General features: G+C 41.3%; 1 protein-coding gene across 2 annotated transcripts in view; it reads left to right on the top strand.

Moving 5' to 3' along the window:
- The window catches only part of RXFP2 (relaxin family peptide receptor 2), a 252,882-nt gene that overhangs the window by 160,291 nt on the left and 71,663 nt on the right, over positions 1–20,928 (top strand). The window contains exon 2 of one of the 2 annotated variants that reach the window (XM_072134377.1): positions 3,156–3,284. In XM_072134377.1, coding sequence (XP_071990478.1) covers positions 3,156–3,284 — 129 coding nt within the window. Of the gene's footprint in view, positions 1–3,155; positions 3,285–20,928 lie in introns of those variants that run through there. The other variant, XM_072134378.1, reaches the window with a different exon arrangement.

A 20,928-nucleotide genomic window follows, 5' to 3' on the forward strand; every position in this document is an offset into this window, starting at 1 on the left:
TAAAATCAGGAAATCTGATAACCATTTCCAAATGCTAAGCTGGATTGGATGGGATATGTGTGAAATATTTAGTCTAGTTCAGACTCTCTAGATTTTTCTGCATAGTCAAAATTCCAAAACTTAGCCCACCAATGTAGTATTAATTGTTTCTGCTTTAGAAAGCAATGGCAGGGAAGTGTGGGCATCATCTGTTATGACACTGTGGGCCACATTTATCACTTTTGTGCACCTAAGTGTAGTAGTTGCGCCTAAATTCTGGCACACTGTTTTGCCAGAATTATCACAAGCTACAACCATCTGTGATAAGTATATTTTCTGCCTCTTATTAATCACTTTACTTTAAAACAGTTTAGGCGCAATTTTGGCGCAGTTTTGGCGCAATGTTAGATTCAGGCACTTACATGTGATCCTCCTACAAGCTCCTCTCTGCTTCTCCCACAGCCCAGAATGAAGATAACACTCACAGCAGCACCTAGGTGTGTGACACCCAGCACCTAGTGACCTCCTCAGCAGGGGCTTCTCCTGGAGGGGATCCCCCAATGCTGGTCTCCTGCTGCACCCCTGTAATTCTGCACAGTATCCCCCTCAGAAACACTGATGATACTGTGCAGAATTACATGGGGGACACTTGTATGTAGTATCTGCAACATTCTCCAAACTTCTTAGCTCTTTTGCTTTGAGCTCAGGAGTTTGCAGAATGTTTTGTAAATAGAAGGTGATGAACTGTAAATAGAGTCTGCAGCTCCCGTCTGCAGTGTATGTAGTATGTCTATAATATGTTCTAGTGTGTGGCTGAGCTTTGCTGCTAGAAATGAGCTGTTCTGCAAAGGGGCTCAGTGCTTTCTTCTCAGATAACGCCACCTTTGGGCTGGAGTGTTTTTGCGCCCGTTTTTGCGCCTAAATGAAAACGTTGCAAGTGATGAATATCATTAGGCGCAGCAAAACATCTGGATTGGTAAAATAGATTAGGGAAAGCTGGTTATTTTTGCTGCGCGGCTAGTTTGGCGTTTAATCGCAAAAATGGCGCAAAAACGGTGCGCCTGAATGAAAAGGCTCAAAAACAACAGAAAAAACGAGTGATACATGTGGCCCTGTGGGGCTTATTTACTAAGGGTCTGCGAATTGCATTTTTGTCGGAATTATTGGGATTTGTGCCACTGTGACAGGTATTTAACTTGGGGTTGTGTCGCACACGATTGAATTGTGGTGCATCTGCGCTGGCTTTCATGCGACGGAAATCGTGGGCGGGCCGCTGGGCGATCCGACTTATTTGGACTGAACGCGGGATTTAACATTCAAATTGAATGCATTGGGAAGAAGATGGTGAACTCCGGTGGGCCTGAGCGGGTAAGCGACACATGCAGGATATCGGGAGCACGATCTTAGTGAATCGTGGCACAGTGCATTCCGGTCGGGAAATGCACTTTCGGGGATCGCGACAGGACAGGAAAGTAAATATGGCCCTGTATATTAATTTTGACTTGTTTTTTTTATTTTATTTTTACACATTTTTCATTTTTTGCACGAGCATTTGCACTTGTTTTGTGCCTACACCAGAATCCTAAGAAGTTCCCCAATGTGTATATCTGTTGATGTGTTCCTTTTTTATCTTTGCAAGACAGATTTTCAGATTTTCTTAGAATTGCATCTTCTTCAATCCCTAATTTTTTTAGCAAATAAGACTTTTTATACACAAAACCAAACTACAACTGACCCATACATACTTACTTTAATGCCCTTAAAAAGTCGCAAAAAAAAAATCTGGTATTGACGACCTATTCTGTGAATATAATTTTAATATTTTTAGTCTTGAAAACCTCTTTAATAGCAAACAAGCTGGATCACATCCATGAATTCTACAATAATTAACATGCACTTAATAACCAGCAATTAGTATCAAGGGAGTAAATTACTTTTGCTGGCTCATGGGCTAAAAGTAAAGCACAAAAAATTCTAGAACAAAAAGTGAGGGTTTGGAATACACATGAAGTAATCGGATGTTAATAGCTCTGACTTATTTAAGACATGAATCAGAAATGATTCTGGCCTTAGCAGGGAAACGTTTCCATCAATTAAAGGGAAGGTCTGTTAATAATTGGAGAAGTTACTTTGATGTTTTTTTTGATCAACACTGCACAATATACATGGATGTCAACCATGCAAGCGCTGGCCAAAAATAATAAATCTTGACCTTTCCTTTTGCCCAAGCATGAACAATGTGCAATATTGTGTCTATATACCTGGTAAAATATTATAACTCTCCCGCCTCAGCCCCCTCCTCCGGTTATTTATTTAATCTACACCTCATCGACTGAAAGTTGAGACCATTGAGATGCCCCAAGCTTCTCCACGGTCATGTCTTATGACCTAATACTACACTTTCACTATATCCAATAGACAACCATTATATGGTTAATTTGTTAATTAGCAACTTCATTAAGAAAGTCATTAATGGCAGCTACACCAAATTTAAGATACAGTTACCAGCCAATGTGCATTCTACTTAATTAAAGTAGGCAATTCAGATTTGCTTCAATGATCCTTTTACAATGGGCTGATGACAAAGTGTCCTCCTGCTGGAGTGGTCAGCCCGGGAGGGGGGGGGGGGGGGGCACTGGTTGTTATTGTACTATGCAGCGCCTCCACAGGGGAAATGAAGAATTACCATTGTATATTTGAATATTGAGTTGTCATGTCTCTAAACAGGTCACATATCTTTGACACAGGTCCTCTAAAAAAATACACTCTCACACCCTGACACAGTATAATGTTGCCCCAGACATAAAATGCCGCTTTGTGGACCCAACACATTATAATTTCCCCCAAGTGTGAAATGTAACCTTTTTAGCCGTTCCACATAATATAATGTCCCCCTTGCCTCGCCCCACAGTAAGATGCAGTCTAATTGGCCTCCACAGTATGAACAGTATTTCTCACCTCCCTCCATTCCTCCACAGCAGTTCTCTTACCTTCTTTCTCAATTTGAAATTAGAGGGAGTTCTGGAACCCCTCTTATTAGCACGGTTTCCTCCGGGTCCTCCGGTTTCCTCCCACACCCCCCCATGTTTGTGTGTGCATATACATTTTTTAGTAGTTGATTTTGCCCAAAATATTTTATCACTTTTAGTAACTATATATGTTTCCTCCGGTTACAGATTCCCTGTCTGTTTCTGTTTGTAAAATGGGCTATTTTCCATGTGGAAACCTCACAATCTGCCTTCCCCGAGCTTTCCATTGCGATGGTGTAAAGGACTGTGAAAATGGGGCGGATGAAGACTATTGCGGTGAGTTATTGTCTCTTTGGTCTAAGTTCCGTCTATAATTTATAATGTTTATGATGATATCGTGTCAGTAAATCAAATGATGTATCCAGATGTGGAGTCCTCTGAAGCACCTATGAAATTGCCAATGCAAAACTGTGGGAGGAGTTATCATGCCAGTTTTCTGGTGTACAAGCTCGAATATAATTAAAATTCCTTGTGAACCAACAAGAATTGTGATTATTTCCCCCTCACACGTATATTAGTTATCCATGGTTTCCTTCCTTCTAAAATTAACTTTTACAGTTATGCTAATGAGCCTTAACGACTACTAGGGGTGTTACCAGAGCCCCTCCGTGCTGCATATTCACAGGCTGTTACACCATGAAAGGAGCATGAAAGGAGTGCTGAGCATGAGTAGAGAGAGAGGGTGAGGCAGTGTAACAGCCTGTGAATCTGCAGCACGGAGGGGCTCTGGTAAAGCTCCCCAGAGATCATAAGCATAATGATTTTAGAAAGAAGGAGACCATGGATAACAAATATAAGAAGATTTTGATGGTAGATTTGGTTGGCTAATTTTTTTTAAAATGTATAGACGCAGGAAATTGTGTACATTTTAGAAAAAGTGATTTTTCTTAACACAAAATGGCACTAAGAGAGTTTATGAAGTTGTTTCCGACAATGATCAATTTTATACATGAGAAGCTTGCGCCGTTGTGGATAAGGCTAGAAACTTTGCTGTGGGGTTGTAACTTATTTTTTTTCATTTTAGGTTTTGTGCTGTTTTTATTTATGTATTATTTACTTCCAATAAGGTGATATAGAGCTTGTGTTGTCTTTTTAGTGAGTGATATATTATCCTAAGTTACAGGGGAAACACAATATCACGAGAGTCTCAGCATGGCTCATCTGGGTCTGCTTCTAGATGTACATTGCACCTGGAGATCACATGACTATAATGATCAGCGTATAGCGAGAGATCAGGAAGGCAGGCGCAGTAATAAAACATCTCTTCCTTCCCCATAGGGAGTGCGGCTGACTCTAATGGCTGATTGCCCTATCCTGCAGCTGCATAATCTCCGAATCTATATCTATGAAGTCTGCAGCTGCAAAGTTAAATTGTACTTAACCATTCGTTGCCTATTTTCAGAGATCCGTCATTCAAAAAGTGATTAAAGGCCTGGAGCCCTTCAGGTTAATTTGCATACAGTCCTTCATCCTGGTGGTAGATGCCGGGATGCCTGGGTTGGAGTATTTGCTTTCTCTCCTATAAAAAGTGGATGCCCATTGCTTGTGTGGGATATTACAACTCACTGAAGGACTAGGTTTCACTCATGAACAGGAGTATCTAGAAGAAAGCAAACATGTTTGTTGAAAGCAGCCAACTCTGACCCACACGGATCCTCCTCTGAATGGATCCTCAAATGCCCCCCCCCTATTTCCTATATCTTCAGTTTAAGGAACTAATACAACAGTCCTAGCCCAATTTAGGAGGGCGAATAACTATGTCTCCCTACCCCACATCTATTGTACTAACCGCTACTTATCAATATATTGAAATATAGTAATGATGGAATTTAGTTAAAAATTTAGTTTAGGTATCTTAAAGAATTTTTTCAAACTCAAGAGATTGCTATAGGTCCTTCTTACAGGTCCTTAAATGGGTATTCTTCTGTTTAAATTCATATCCATTTAGTTTCAATTCTTAAAGAGGTATTCCCATGAAGAAAAGATTCTTAAATATACTCAGGATAACAAAATAACACATTCTCTAATTCACTGTTATTAACAAAAATGCAGCTTTTCACAGATAAAAGTCCAACCTGTCTCTATCAGTCCTGATGTACACAATTTCAGTTGCCCCTGGTTCCCGACCCTGTAACTTCTGACTTTAGGGTTCTAACTTTAGGTAACTACTGACTATCTTGGTTTTCTGTGTGACGGCCGTGGACAGGGGCAGACTGGGAATTTAAAGCGGCCCTGGAAAAAAATGTAAAAGTGGCCCCATTCTGTGGGCGTCGTCAAAACAAGTGGGCGTGGCCATGTTATTTAGGTGGAGTTCCTAAACTCTACACAAACTGTTTATTGATGGTCTAAAACAACATGTACAGCCCAGCGAAAGAGACTCACACTGCCTCCCTTATACAGGAATAAAGCTTCTAAAAGAGCACAACTTAATACTGCCTTATATATATAAAGAAAAAAACTACTACAAAACCTTCTCCGATAAACAAGAATGTAACTACTATAATGAAAGGGAAACAGGTATAAGCGCTCACACACCTGGACATGTAGTCTGCAATCCAGTCTCCACTCCTCTGGGATGCAAGAGAGCCTAGTCCGCTGGCCACGGACACGAATAGTGAAAATTCAAATGCAAGGAATAGCTCAGCATCATGCTGAGCTATTCCTTGCATTTGAATTGTAACTACTATAATACTGCTCCTAAGTAAAATATACTACAATAAAGCATTTTATGTACAAGAATATAACTATTATAATACTGCCCCCTATGTACAAGAATATAACTACTATAATACTGCCCCCTAGTATACAGCCAGCCCCCATGTATATTGCCAGCCAGTACCCCCAGTATACAGCCAGTCCCCCTGTATATAGTCAAACTGCCCCCCTAGTATACAGCCAGCCCCTCTGTATATTGCCAGCCTGTACCCCCAGTATACAGCCAGACCCCCTGTATATAGACAAACTGCCCCCCCTAGTATACAGCCAGCCCCACTGTATATAGACAAACTGCCCCCCTAGTATACAGCCAGCCCCCTTTATATTGCCAGCCTGTACCCAAAGTATACAGCCCGCCCCCCTGTACATAGCAACCCTCCCCCCCCTAGTATATAGTCAGAAAGCTCTCCCACCCCCAATTATACAGCCTGGCGGCCCCCCAGGTGTGCAGCCTGGCGGCCCCCCCCCCAGTATATGTTCTGCCGCCTCCCCCTCTATGTAGGCAGCCTGCTCGGCACATTAAATTAATACAACAGCTTCTCACCTTTCCAGCGATCCACCGAAGCTCCTCTGCTCCGGCCGGCAGTGACAGCTTATTGAGCGCTGGCGGCTCACAGAATATGACGTCAGCCGCGTGCCGACGTCATATTCTCTGTGACGCCGGCACCCACGGAGCTGTCACCGCCGGTCGAGTGTAGCAGCGGAGCTTCGGTGGATCGCTGGAAAGGTGAGAAGCTGTTTGGTTTTTTTTCCACCGGCCCCACCAGGCCCGGACTGGCCCCGGACTCATCGGCCCACCGGGATTTCTCCCGGTGGGTCAAATGGCCAGTCCGCCCCTGGCCGTGGAGCTGAGATTTCTCTCTTTCTGTTCTCTGCATCTAGCCATGCCCCTTGCATTCTAGGACGGAGCTCTCTCTCTCTCTGCCCCCTGCAGTCCAGGACAGAGCTCACACTAATACAGAGAGTCTGATATCCTGCCGGTAGCAGCATTAGGAGAACTAGAAGCTACAGGAAGATGCATTCTTTATCCCGACGAAAATGCACCATGCGGACCCTTAGTAAATATGCCACAATGTGTCTGCTTAGAGAGACCTTGCCCACCCCCTGGAATTTTACACTGACCATCACTGACAGGGGCTAAAACAGCAATAAAACTGAGTCAAATTGTAAAGTGAAGGTTAAAAAATTATCTTTATTATGTTAACACCACTAGGGGATCGAAATTATAGAATTTTCTTTCATGGGTAAACCCCCTTTAATCTCTTTCTTATTGGTCCTTAATATTGATCTTTCTTACAGGTCCTTAATATCAAAATGCTGGAGGTCCAACACCAAGCACCAACACAGATAGAAGCATTAAGCTCCATTTTATGTGTAGTGGTCAGACCAGGTTACTGCAGGTCAGTTGCCATTCATCTGGATGGAGCTGCGGTGACTCAGATTGGCCACTACACCGCTCCCTTTTTCCCACTGATCATTTGTAGCGGGAATAATTTTCTTTTCGACTCATATTCTTTCTTCTGCACTTCAAAAGCATTTTCTTCCTAGACATTTCATACATTTCACTTGACATGGTCTTTTAGCATCGAGCGCTTTCGTTGGCTTTCATTCATAAATGTGTGACCCAGATGTGAATCGTCGGTGTCAGACCAAAGACAGAAAGAACTGGGCATTGGGAGATCGGAGGATGACTGATTATCCCTGGTACCATCTTCTTTCATGTCTTCTAGCAGGGTTTTGGAAGGCAACCAGGTTTCAGACAGTTATATTTTGCAGCTACAATTGGGTGGGGGTATTGAAGAGAAAGGGCCCAAACTTATTTGGGCACTAATATATTTTCTTCTTTAGAGGAACCACATTGTCAGAAGACTTGAGTGTAGCGACTTAGTCCAAGCTGAGTACGAAACTGTGCCGAGGCATCATGGGATTGATAACTGTTTTGCAAAAATGGGTACCTCTCTTAATTTGTATTTCTTTTGCGTACATTGCAATCAGGTATAAAGTATATAAATGAGAGAAAAAATCCTGGAGTCCTTCTTCAAAGGAAATCTACCACCAATATCAAGCATGATAAACCAGGGGCACTAACTCATAAATCCAGGCACCATGACTATGGTAATCTTCTTATATTTGTTATCCATGGCCTTGTTCCTACTAAGATTAACTTTTAAAATTAGGCTAATGGTGTGCCCCTGGGGGTGTTACCAGAGCCTCTCAGTGTTGTAGCTTCACAGGCTGTTACACTATCTCACCCCCCTGCTCCCTTGAACTTCCCCTCCTTTTGCTTGATGTAATCTCACTGCAGCAGAGGATGTTTCAGCACACAGTGGGAGCAGGGTCATAACTAGGAGAGGAAGGGCCCCATAGCAGACTTATAAATGAGACCCCTTTCCCCCTTAAAAATATACGTATGTGTATACTCACACATATCTGTATACTCACACATGTGAGTTACAATAACATGCCATATATACAAATATACAGCATAAACACACATACATACAGTATTATATACACCCATGCATCATATACACATACATACAGTACCATATATAGACATACTGCATATACATACCCAATACCTTAGATGCTGGAGCCCCATGACACTGTGAGCCCCATAACAACTGTTATGTCTGCTACCCCTGTGGGAGTGGAGAAAAGCTCCTTGCATACTAACAGCCCGTAAAGCCACAGCATGGAGGGGCTCTGGTAACCACCTTCACGCTCATTAGCTCAATTAAAGTGATTTTTGATGGGAGGATACCATGGATAACAAATATAAGAAGATTACCACAGTAATGTTACGTGGATCTATGCTTAAGTGCCCCTGGTTTGTCATACTAGATTTTGATGGTAAATTTCCTGTAAAGCATAAGCTTGTTTTATTGATGGTGGAATAGTGACAGTAGGATATCCTTCATACACATTAGTACATGATTAGATTAGATTAACGTTGGGATCTGCTGACAATTGTTGATGTCATTTACACTGTTACTGCTCCAGTCTTCTCCATTCTTGTTCTGGCTCTGGACCAGGGAAGATGAAACCTAAGGACCCTCATACTGAAGCTGTCAGGAATGTCTGAGGATCGCTGCCAGTATTAAGTTCAATTAATGGCTTTCTTGATTACCAGATAATTAGCAGAGCATACACAGAAGCAGCACACAGTGTACCATGGGGCACCTATTATCATCACACAAATCACTATCAGCTTTATGTTTTCCCTGGCCGCGCTCTTGTTGTCTTTTAGATATTGTTGTATAATAAATTCCTTATGATGCAGCAGGAAATAGCGACCCCCTCATAGTCCTGGAGTCTCGTGAGGTTCTCATGAGAGGACAGCGCAGGGAATTATACACTTGAATAAATAGCTGCGCTGTTACTAAGACGGGACAACATCCTTTACTGGGTATTAGTGGAGTATTTCTCTGAGGGATCTGCACAACATTGCTTATTTCAAGTAAATGGATTGAGTTTACAAAGGTTTTCTTGGATTTACAAAATATTTGGCCAGAGCAATGATGAGGTTGAAGTAATAATAAAAAAAATAAAATAATATCATACCCACCTTTCAGTCTAATTCCTTTATGAAAAACCCTGTCACGGGTGCTCCTGCGACCCACATCCCGGGTCGCAGGCGCATCCATGCCCCTCTCCGCTGCGCCCGCTCCCCCCAGCATCACTCATCTCTCCACACTCCTGCTCCCGCCCCGGCTTCCCAGCATGCACTTCCCCGTCCTAGGGCACTTGCACGCCAGCACTCGTAAATTTAAAGGACCAGCTGATTGGCGCCGGCCACTTCCCGGAATTACTTAAAAACCGGCTTCTCCCAGCATTCCCCACTGGATCCTCGTGCTCTTTGCCGTTGAGAAAGTTTTGTCCTGTGCCCGGTGCCTGCGATTGGATTTCCCATTGTGACCCTGGACCTGTTCCCATTTACGCTCCTCTGCCGCCAGCCCTGATCTTTTGCTCTGTCTCTGACCCTGAACCTTTGCCGCCTGTCTTGACCTCCAGCCTGTCCCCGACCACGAACTTGCCTTCTGACTCTGTAGCTTGCCTTCTGTACCTCGCCTTGGCTGTCAAGTCCAACCCGCTTTGCGGAGGGCTCTGGTGAAGACCGGGTGCAACTTAGATTCCAGTCCCAGTTGTCGGCTTGTGTCATCGTCCACGGTGGTCCAGGAGGTTCACTACCCCAGAAGCCTGACAAACCCTTCATCTTATGTCCATTGCTGTAGGTCCATCAAAGTTGCTCCATCCATGGATATAACCTACATCGACTGAACTGAACAAACATATTTTTACATTTGGAAGTTCTGGGTTTGGTAAATTCAGCACATGCAAGAATCGAGTTTGTCCAAGCAAACTTACTCATTGGAATTTAGAATTGGAATTTAGAGTGACAAACCTCAATCTTCATTATTTTATATACATCTAATCTGGTGTAGTCTTAAACCTCTAAATGCAATTTACTTCTTTTCTCCTTCCTTCAGATAATTTTTCTAGTTAAATTGTCACTGAAAATTTATGGGCTATTACTTTTTTCATTTTTCTATTTCTGTATTCCAAAACTTTTTATTTTGCAATTAATATTCCATTTTTTTTCTAGGAAGTGGCCAAAAACCAACAATGCTTCCATAGTTTTTATTTTTATGAGAAGTGATAGAAATTACTGGATGTTTTTATTTTTAAGATAATTTAGCCAAGGTTTTTTTCTGTTTCATTATTATTTCATTTTGAAATATTTCTAAAATATGTTTAAAAATTGCCTTGGGAAATTATTATTTGAAGAGTTTGAGAGTTTTATTAAAATTTTAGCTCCTATCACTCAGTGATGGTCAGTGTAAGATTCCAGGGTGTGGGTGGGGATTCTCTAAGCAGACATGCTTAGTGCTGTGAGTTGACAATGTGGTTAGATTATCAGGGTACAGGTTTATATACACTTTTCATTTACCTTCTGAACATTCACTAGTATCTGACACATAGGAAGAGAAATGAGACAGCTCAGAGATGATGAGATCCATGAGATGCATATTATACATGACTCTATTACAGGCATAACATACACAGCTCTGCTGTATCTCACCTATAACACATACTGTCAGATCTGCTGTGCCTCCCCCTCCCCTGGATAAAGATCTTGTCTGCCTGTAACTTTACTCTACTCACAAGCCGCCGGCAGGAAGTCAATGTGTGTGTGTGTGTGTGTGTGAGCTCGTCCTGGAATGCAAGGGTGGGGGCTAGAGGCAGAGAGGAGCTCAGTGCAGTATCAGACAGAAGAGCAAGATGTCTACCCAACCCCAAGATACAGAGTCTACCAGACAACCAAAATTGTTTACACCAGGACTGATACAGACAGGTTGTAGATCTGTGAAATGCTGTATTTTTGTTAATACCATTGAATTGGAGAATGTGTTATTTTGTTATCCTGAGTACATTTAAGTATTAGAAGTCCAGTTGCAATCCTGGAACATAAATCCAATTTTCACAATTTATTTAAGTGAGTGTTTAAACCAGTTCTCTGTCAAACTTTGCACTGAAAAGAAAGTGCAAACTGCTTGCACATGTATAGTGGCTGCACTATGTCCGACAAAACAGTAAAAATGTGCACCTAAAGGGGCGTGTTAGTGCGTATTACGTTCTTTCTAGTGCAAAGTCAGACAGAAAACTGTCACAAAGGCAATAATAAATTAATAAATAAGAGGACTGTGTGCAGTTTGCACTAGTTTTGATAAATGTGGGCCATTATGTAACATTTTTCAACAATGTTCTTCTAAAATCTTGACGATACTAAGTATGGAGCAACTGAATCAACTGGATGTTACATAAATATGTCCTAAGCGCCCTCTATTCTTCCTTATCCTATCATTCACACATGAGTAACTTTCCTTCCATGCTGTGTCGCAATCTGTTGCTAAAATTTCACGTCAAACCCTTTATTGTTTTCTATGCAATTTGTGTATTACATTATGCAGAACACTTTGACCTAATGTTACAACGTTCTTTAGAGCCGATTGATTCTAATACGTCTTTATTAAGTTGAAACTTTGAGAAAAGCGCAGAATACTAATGATAAATCAACAATCTCATCCACATCACATTCTCAAAAGCAAATCTAGTCCTCAAATTTGTATAATAATTTTAACCCCTTAACAACGTGGTACATTATATCACACGTCGTCTGGCAATGTTTGGAAAAGGCAAACAGTCTGAGCCCTCTCCATACCCAGAGTGTGTTTGTTGCATATTGCTGGCAAAGCAAGACATGTCATTTGGGGCACAAAGTGAAATCCTAAGCCCACAAGAAAATGGCGCAAATGCATTTTTTCACCAATTTCACTGCATTTTGAATTTTTTTCCCGCTTCCCAATTTCTTACGCAGAAAACAAGTCATCACACAGCTCTTTACATGGTAAAGTAAAAAAGATGGATTTTTGAAGGTGGGGAGTGAAAATTAAAATGCAAACAAAAAAGGGTCCGGTCTTTAAGGGGTTAAAGTCTTGTTTTCCAAGTTAATTTTTTAATACTTATAGTCCAGCTCTCACTTTGTAATATTGATGTCAGAGGTTACTTGGAACAGATGATTGCTGTAGTCACTGAACTGATGTGGATGACCTCTCCTTACTACATGGCTAATCTGGGGTACTCCACTATGACCGCTATCAGAGCCGTCTGTCCACATCCCTCCACTGTGTATTTCTCATGCGTGGTTGGAACACAATCTGGTACTGATGACTAGTGTTGAGCGGATGCGAACACCGCAAAGTCGTGGTAGAAGTTCAGGTCTGGATCAATGCCCGCTAACACCCATGACCGGCACTCTCAAATGACATCATCATGAGCGACGACCCTCCCCAAAATGCCAGTGTGCTCACATTCCATCAATTTAAATGCCTCTGAAGAACTTTACCATCAGGATTTATACCCACAATTAGTGCTAAAGACAGTGGCTTCCGGGATCCGAACAAATACTTAAAATTGGGGTTTGGCCGAACCAAAATTCTAACAGGTCTTCTCATCAATCCTTACTCAAATAGTCACTTTTAAGTCATCTGCTTTCAACTCCCTCCACTGTGTAGTTCTGACAATGGAAACTACATGGACTATATGAATGCTACGAGTTCTCGTGTGTGGCCCTCACCAATTTGATACTGACAACCTACCTTACCTGGGTGGATTGCAGTACCATGGCATGGTCGGTAAAAACTGTGTATGGTCATCTGCTTCAAGCCTGGAACAAATAATTGGGGAATAGTGGGGGTCCAGGAATCCTATACTGACTAAAGGTTATGTACATCTTTGTTATCTATGTGCCTGTTATATTTATAAAAAGACTCAAGGTAGGAAAGTAAAAGACTTTGCTAATTAAGGCCACTATGTCTGTATATGGAGCCAGTGATACTCCACTGGGGGATTCTGGGAAATATGCAAAAATGTTTTTCAGGATTTGATAAGGAAAGTATTGCTTCTTAGCTCCCTTTTAAGGCAGCCACCTTAACATCAAGCATGACTTTCGGGAAGCCTAATAACATTGTGTGGGATAAAAGCCAAACCGATATAACTATTCCAGAAGGAACTGATTCCCAACGGTAACTGCTGTTTCGATGTGCAGCTCTCAAAAGCCTCTCACTCAGCTAGACCAGTCCCCTCCACTTCACTGAAGAGATACAAACACATAGAAACAGTTCTGTCTACAGTTGTGAATCTGTTTCACCTGGAATAGATATACTGGTTTGGCTTCCCACATCATGTCATTAGGCTTCTTAAAAGTTATGCTTGATGTTAAGGGAGCTTCCTTAGAGGGTAGCTAAGAGTCAATTTATCCTTATCGCAACCTGGAAAACATAGGGAATTGCATAGTTCCCTAAAAAGACTTGAATCATTTTATCAGTAGGGATATACTAAACATTTCCTAAGCTTTGTTCCAGGTAGTAGGATAGTAAATTTTTAATGTTCCTTATTTTTACTCTCTATTGTATGTCTTATACAAATTAGAGTGGTACCATACCTAAGCCACACCCCTCCCCAGCTATGCTCCTCCCTATATGTGTATAGATAATCACTGCTTAGTCTCTCCTCCGCCATGACAAGTATCATCAATAAAATATGATATGGTGTGATAAACCTGCCTCTGTATGTCAGTATAACACAGGAGGAGAGGGGGAAGTGGCTACAGAATGTCCTGGCATTATCTATTGAAATAGCTGCTATGAAGTGTGAATGTTAGACGGCAGAGCAAGTAGAGACAGGACCTAACACTAAATGTGTTTAATGATTTCTCGCTCAAAGCTGTTGATAGCCTCAACCTTTGATTTTTGTGTAATATTAAACAATTTACACTGTTCCAGGGTCATGTATATCCAAACTCTGACGCCAATTCAACCTAAGAACAATACAAAAGCTTCTATCATAAAGCAGTTAGATGAATATTTTCCAGTGTGTTTCCTGGACATATTGCTGCTGATCCCGGGCTGTAAGCCTATAATATAAGCTCTTCTCTCCTGGAATTATAGCCGAGGCTTAGAGATTACAGATCTGCAGCGTTTGCTTTAAACTTTATACCGTGAATAAAAATAACATTTAAAAGGTTTGTACACCTGAGGCTACAGGATTATGGCCAGGCCTACATATGACGTTATGTTGTGCAGAAATCCAGCAAGGAAAAATGTCTGACAGTTGTCCGGGTGTGGTCGCTGCTCCTTGTGTCATTCGGAGCTACTGGTTTCCAGATCCATCCACTAGGGACAATGCAGGCAATGCTGCATCCGGCGGATGTATCGTCCATCCACGGGATTTGAGATAAATAACTGATTGGTGAGGGTCGCACCTCTAGGCTCCTGACTATTTCAGTAACAGGGGTAAGCTAACCCCCCCTTGCCTGGCTGAATGGAAAATTTGCAGTGAATGTTTGGCCTCTCCCTATTCGTGTCTATGGGAGCACCGGAAATTTATTGATCATTTTTGGTATTCCCATAGACTTGAATGGAGAGTGTCTGTGCGTGTACTGCAAAACCTCCTTTCAGACAGACAGAACACTTGGATATATAATTTATATATGACATATTTAGTAGATATGTAATAAATACCTAACTTGGGAATACCAGTCCTATGGATAGGTTGCACATAGTTTTTTGTATGAAAAAAAACCTTTAATCCCTTCCTTTTGTTTTTACCCGTTAAGTCTTCCTACGCCTTTAAAGAGAACCTGGATTAGAGCCACAATTCTTCAAAAAAAAAGACTTTTAATGAATTTTCTCTTCCAGTCAAAGAGGCAGGGAGCACCTGACACTGCTAACCCAGCCCCCCTCATGAATGAGAGAGTCATGTGACTCTCTGAAGACAATTCCTGAGGGAAGCATGAGGTTGATTTTTATACTGTACCCCCACATTACAGATATATTCTGTTTTCAGTAAATACTATTCACCATAGCGTGCAATGCAGAATGGCACAATGAGAGATTATTCTGACTGTCAGACAATTTAGGGCTAGATAACACAGTCAGAAGATGTGCCAACTGTAGCACCATGGCTCACATCTTTTTAGCATTTTTTAGACGCTATTGTCTGCCACTTCTTGGTTAGCATACTTTTCTCCGATATGATGGTGCTTGCCAGTTATAAATTTAATGCATTTTAAGACTCCTTTTATCCATGATGCCTTCTCTAGATACTCCTCGATCTGTCTGGTGCAGCACAAAGGCTGTGAGTAACACATAATAAATCTGTCACAAGTCACATATGCCAGTTTTCTGGTGCCAAGTAAACCATAGCTCAAGTTCTATTGAATTTTTTTTCTATTGTGATTCCAGCAACAAAAAAATATTAAACAAAACAAAATTTTTAGTCAAATGTTTAAAATGTTAAATGTTTGCACAGCTTTGACAGGTATTTAACAGTGGTTTGCGTTGGGATTGTGGTGCAGCTGCACTGGCTTTCATGCACCAAAAGAAAAAGGTGAACTCCGTCGGACCTGAGCGGGGAAGCAACACATGCAGGATATCGGGCACGCGGTGTTAGTGAATCGCGGCAGAGTGCATGATCGTCGGACAATGCACTTGGTGTGAACTCCTCAGACCGGGTAAGTAAATGTGCCCCAATAAAGCAGATTCATCAAATGTAGTGCACTATGTGCAGTTTGCCTCACTAATGGGAAGAGTGCGCCAGATTATTTAAAGGAAACCTACCACTTGAAGTGGCAGGTTTAAGAAGAAAACACCGAGCACCAGCTCAGGGTGAGCTGGTGCCGGAGCTTATTTTTGTTAGTGTTTTAAACCGCTGTATCGCGGTTTAAAACACTTTTTAAACTTTATAGCCGGCGCAGGGAGGTACGCACTCGGCGCTTACCATGTGCGCGGCTCTCCTTCATTTCTTATGTAAGCACCGAGCGCGTACCTCCCTGCACCGGCTATAAAGTTTAAAAAGTGTTTTAAACCGCGATACAGCGGTTTAAAACACTAACAAAAATAAGCTCCGGCACCAGCTCACCCTGAGCTGGTGCTCGGTGTTTTTTTCTTAAACCTGCCATTTCAAGTGGTAGGTTTCCTTTAATACTGTCTTCAATAATCTGGCGCACCCTACAGTGCTCGGTAAGTGTGCACCAATTTTTTTTTGGTGCATCTTTAACATAGATTGGTGCATATTTACTAAGGTCCTTGCACCAGTTTTCTGTTGGACTTTGCATGTTCTTTTATGTGCAAGCTGCTTGCACAGGTATTTAAGATAGGTCTGCGCCACATATGTGTCGCAGCTGCTCTATTCTTCACGGGACACACATTTCTGCACTGAAATGTGCATTCAGGTATTCAGTCAGACCGGGCCCCCATATTTAACAAGCAAAGTCCAACAGAAATGTGTCACACGGCCCATGTTAAAGCTGCACCGAAAAAAGTTGCTTCACTCTGTCAGAACAGTGCAGAGGGCGCCAGATTCATGAAGAACAGACGCAACAGGAGTTCCCACTTCACACTACACAGTTTGCACTGTTTTTAGTAATTGTGCCCCATTAGGGCTCATTTACTTACCCGAGTCCTGTCGCGATCCCGCGGCGCGTTGTCCAATGTGGATTTCGGTTGTGCCGGGATTCACTAAGGTTGTGCGCCCGATATCCAGTAGGTGTCGCTGCTGCGCCGAGGTCCGCCGGAGTGCACCCGCTTCTTCCCATTTTCGTTTTATAAATTCCGTGTTTTTTCCGAATCCGTCGGGTTGTCTGATGGCCACGCCCCCCGATTTCTGTTGCGTGAAAGCCTGTGCGCCAAAATCCCGGCGGAATCTGGCGCAAAATGGAAAATTCAGGAAACCCGACGAAAGTGCAGCTGCGGAGCCCTTAGTAAATGAGCCCCAATGTGTTATACATTGGGGCACATTTACTAAAAACTCTGCAAACCGCACTAAATGCAGTATGTGTATAGTGCAGGGTGCACCAGATTTAGGATTTCTGGCGCCCGCTCTTCATGAATCCAGTGCTCTCTGCACTTCCCCGATAGAGTTCATCACTTTTTTTGGTGCAGCTTTAATCTCGGGTGTGCAACACAATTCTGTCGGACTTTGCATGTTAAATCTGGTGCATGGTCTGACTGAGAACCGGAACGCCCCTTACTATGTGTCGCATGAAGACTGGTACAGCTGCGCCACAAAAGGGTCCCATTGTGTTACGTGCAGTAATGAATGTGGCGCCCAGTCCGAATAGGTACAGGACCCCCTTTGGTGAAGAATTTTAGGAGCGTCAGACAGAGTGCAGCCACACAACAATACTCGGCACCATCTTCATCGCACCTCATGGCAGATGGACTACTTATCCTTTTTTATGTTTAGATATTCCTTATGCGTATTAAGTATGTGTGACATTGGCGCGGTACATTTCTAACACTTCTATTTTTTTAATACATTTTTCCTTTTTCTCACCTGTCTCAGTTGTTTGGACAATACTGTATATGCTCTTTTGTTTTCCGATAAAAGTGTGAAAGTTTCTGCAGAGCGTTCCCGCTGTGCTCGTGTCTGAGTCCATTGTTTGCCATAAGCAACGCATTAACCTTCTTCCTGCGCTAGAAATGGACAGCTCATGCCCGGGCAGTACATTTTGTGAAGTTATTCTTCAAAGCTTCTGTTCACATCAGTTGCACAGACAATTTAACAGACTCACAAAATGTCATATGGAAAGTACATTCAGTAATTGATGAGTTTTGGGATACAGTAATTTGTCCTTTTTTCACCTCTGCGGTGAAATTTAACCCCTCCAGCAGAACGTTGCCTCTTATTTCACTTGCTAGATCTTTCTAGATATTCTAGCTGTCTTCCTTCACATTGTGCCAGGAATACAGAATGTGTTATCTGATGCTGTCATCGACTCCACCGGTCAGAGCATTTCACAAGAGGTTCTGCCTTCCTTCTGGCCGGTCCAGGTTACAAGTCAATCATGTTCAGTTGTCATCATGAAGACATTACAAGTGTGCGAATAACTATTTATGTGCTGAATTTCTAATCAATCACTTTGAATCATTCAGTGGAATATTATCTATGTAATACAGATGCAGCAGAACTGAGGAAGAAATATTATACATATTACAGAAAGATCTATCAAAATAGAAAAACATTTACTTCCTGCGGTGACTTTTTTGGCAATTTTTTGGCCATTACGCAACACGCAAAAGTTTTAATAAAAAGTGATCAAAAAGTTGTACAGTCCCCAAAATAGCATCAATGTAAACATAAGTTCCTCTTGCAAAAAAATAACATCTTACACAGTTTCATGCACCGGAAAGTAAAAAAAATAAAATAAATAAGTTTTGAAAAGTGGGGAGCAGAAAAATGAAATGCAGAATGGAAGTAGGGCATTGGTGGGAAGGGATTAATCCAGTCAGTACAGCTATTTAAAAAAAATTAAAAAATGTCAAAAATAAATATATATATTTTTTTTAAATGACAAATTTAATAAATAAATAAAAATTATAAATTCTAAATAAATATACTTTTTTGAACGTTGGAATAATTTCTCGATGATTGCAGCAGAAACAACTATCGCAAGTTAGGGTTCTATATTTTAGTCATTTAATAAATTATTAAGGTTTGGTAGAGGGGGTAATTTTATGACTAGTTTTAGTCTTTATTTATATTTTTTCAATTTTAATGATTTACTTTCTTACTTTCTTAAATGTTTGTAGTATTGTAAAAGAAACAAGTCAAAAGACATTGCATAAATTATTAAGTTCTTCTAAGGTGGTGGTGTTATTTTATTTTCTATTTATTTAATTTATGCATTTTTTTTGCTTATTATGGTAAATGTTGTGCTGACTATGTTGGCTTTATTATCCGAAGAATTTCGTAGATGACTATAGTATGGAAAAAGAAACAACTCATCAAACTAATATTGAAAAGTTCGGATTCTTAAGTTATTTAATAAATTATTTAGATTTGCTAGAGGGGGAAGTTTTGATTTAGTACTTTTATGTTTTATGTATTTGTAACACTTCTATACTTTAATATCCCAACGATAGATGGGATCGTTGTTCAAGTAAATTATAAATTGTGGCTTTAATTATGCTTTTACTATTGTACCTTACTGTTAACTATGCAAAATTTCCCTGATATTATGCTAAATGTAGGCCTTATCTGCAATGTGAACTGAGCCTCACTGATGCCTATTGGTTTTGCTTAGAAGTAAGTTGCAACTTAGATTATGATAGTACGGGCAGTCCCCGGGTTATGTGCAAGATAGGTTCTCTAGGTTTGTTCTTAAGTTGAATTTGTAGGTAAGTTGGAACTGTATATTTTATAATTGTAGCTCCAGCCAAATTTTTTTTGGTCTCTGTGACAATTAGATTTTATAAATGTTGGATTGTCATAACAATAAATCTTCATTACAGACACCTTTGATAACTGTTACAGCTGTTTATTGTAGCCCGGGGCTAAAGTACAGTAAATTACCAGCTTCCAGGGGTCTGTTTGTAACTAGGCGTCGTCTGTAAGTTAAGTTGGGTGTCCTTAAGTAGGGAAACGTCTGTTTTGTAATATGCAGCAGATTTTCCACATACTATTCCGTGCGTAAAATCAACATTTATGCCTTGTGTGCCAGAGCCCTTAGGTTTCATAGCCAACCCAATGATTATTTTTATCTGTACCCAGCACCTCACCTTTTTTCAACAGTGATTTCCCCCATTCATCTTCCGTCATCAATTGCAATCGCTAACTCTCACTCTCTTCTGAGTAGAACAATGTCCTTTGTAGGTGCTGAGCCACACGGCAGCTGGTAAACCTGCCGAATTGGTAGTAACCCCCTACATAAACCTACTTCTTGTTGTTTTGAATGGACGCACAAAGTCCCAATAGTTACAAATATGAAGTCTGAAGTCTTTGGTTGAAGGTGCCAAATAATTCAGTGGTGATGAATGTTTTTTACATTGAAATGTACGTTATCATAGGAGTACAGGTGTTCCCCTACTTAAAAAATTTACTTAGGGCCAGGCTGGGGTGGGCTATTTAAAAATAATAAACGTGTACTTACCTTGTCCGGCGCTGCTGATGTCCCGGGCTGTGGTCCGTCTCCTCTGTGCGCCGGTTTGTTTATAAGGGTGCACAGGGAGATTCCTGATGGCCGGAAGCTCCCATCCGACACCATCTCCCAGCGCTTACAATGCTGATAGATAGGGACGGATGGAAGGAGCCGGCCACATCGCCGGCCGGAAGCTCCCTGTGCGCGGCTTCTGTACCCCTGTAAACGAACAGGGGCACAGATCAAAAGGACCGCAGCGCTGGAGGAGGTAAGTGCATGTTTATTATTTTTAAGACCTAAGTAATTTTTATAACCGGATAACCCCTTTAAGAACACCCGACTTACGGGCGACCCCTAGTTACAAACAGACTTCTAGATGTTGGTAATTTACTGTACTTTAGTCCTAGGCTACAATGATCAGCTGTAACAGTTATCACAAGTGTCTGCAATGAATCTTTATTGTTAATCCTGATTCTTATGACAATCCAACGTTTTTCAAATCCAATTTTCACAGAGACCAAAAAAATTCTAGGTGGGGTTACAATTATAAACTATACGTTTCCGACTTACATACAAATTCAACTTAAGAACAAACCTACAGAACCTATAGATGACCGGTACCCCTCGGATACTTCTATAATTATGCTGTATTCAAGCGGGAAGGACGATATAGATCCAATGTAAATTGTAAAAACTAATAAATTGTGAAAAATAATTCAAAAG

Source organism: Engystomops pustulosus, chromosome 2 (assembly GCF_040894005.1).
Source record: "Engystomops pustulosus chromosome 2, aEngPut4.maternal, whole genome shotgun sequence".
NCBI classification, from domain to species: Eukaryota; Metazoa; Chordata; class Amphibia; order Anura; family Leptodactylidae; genus Engystomops; species Engystomops pustulosus.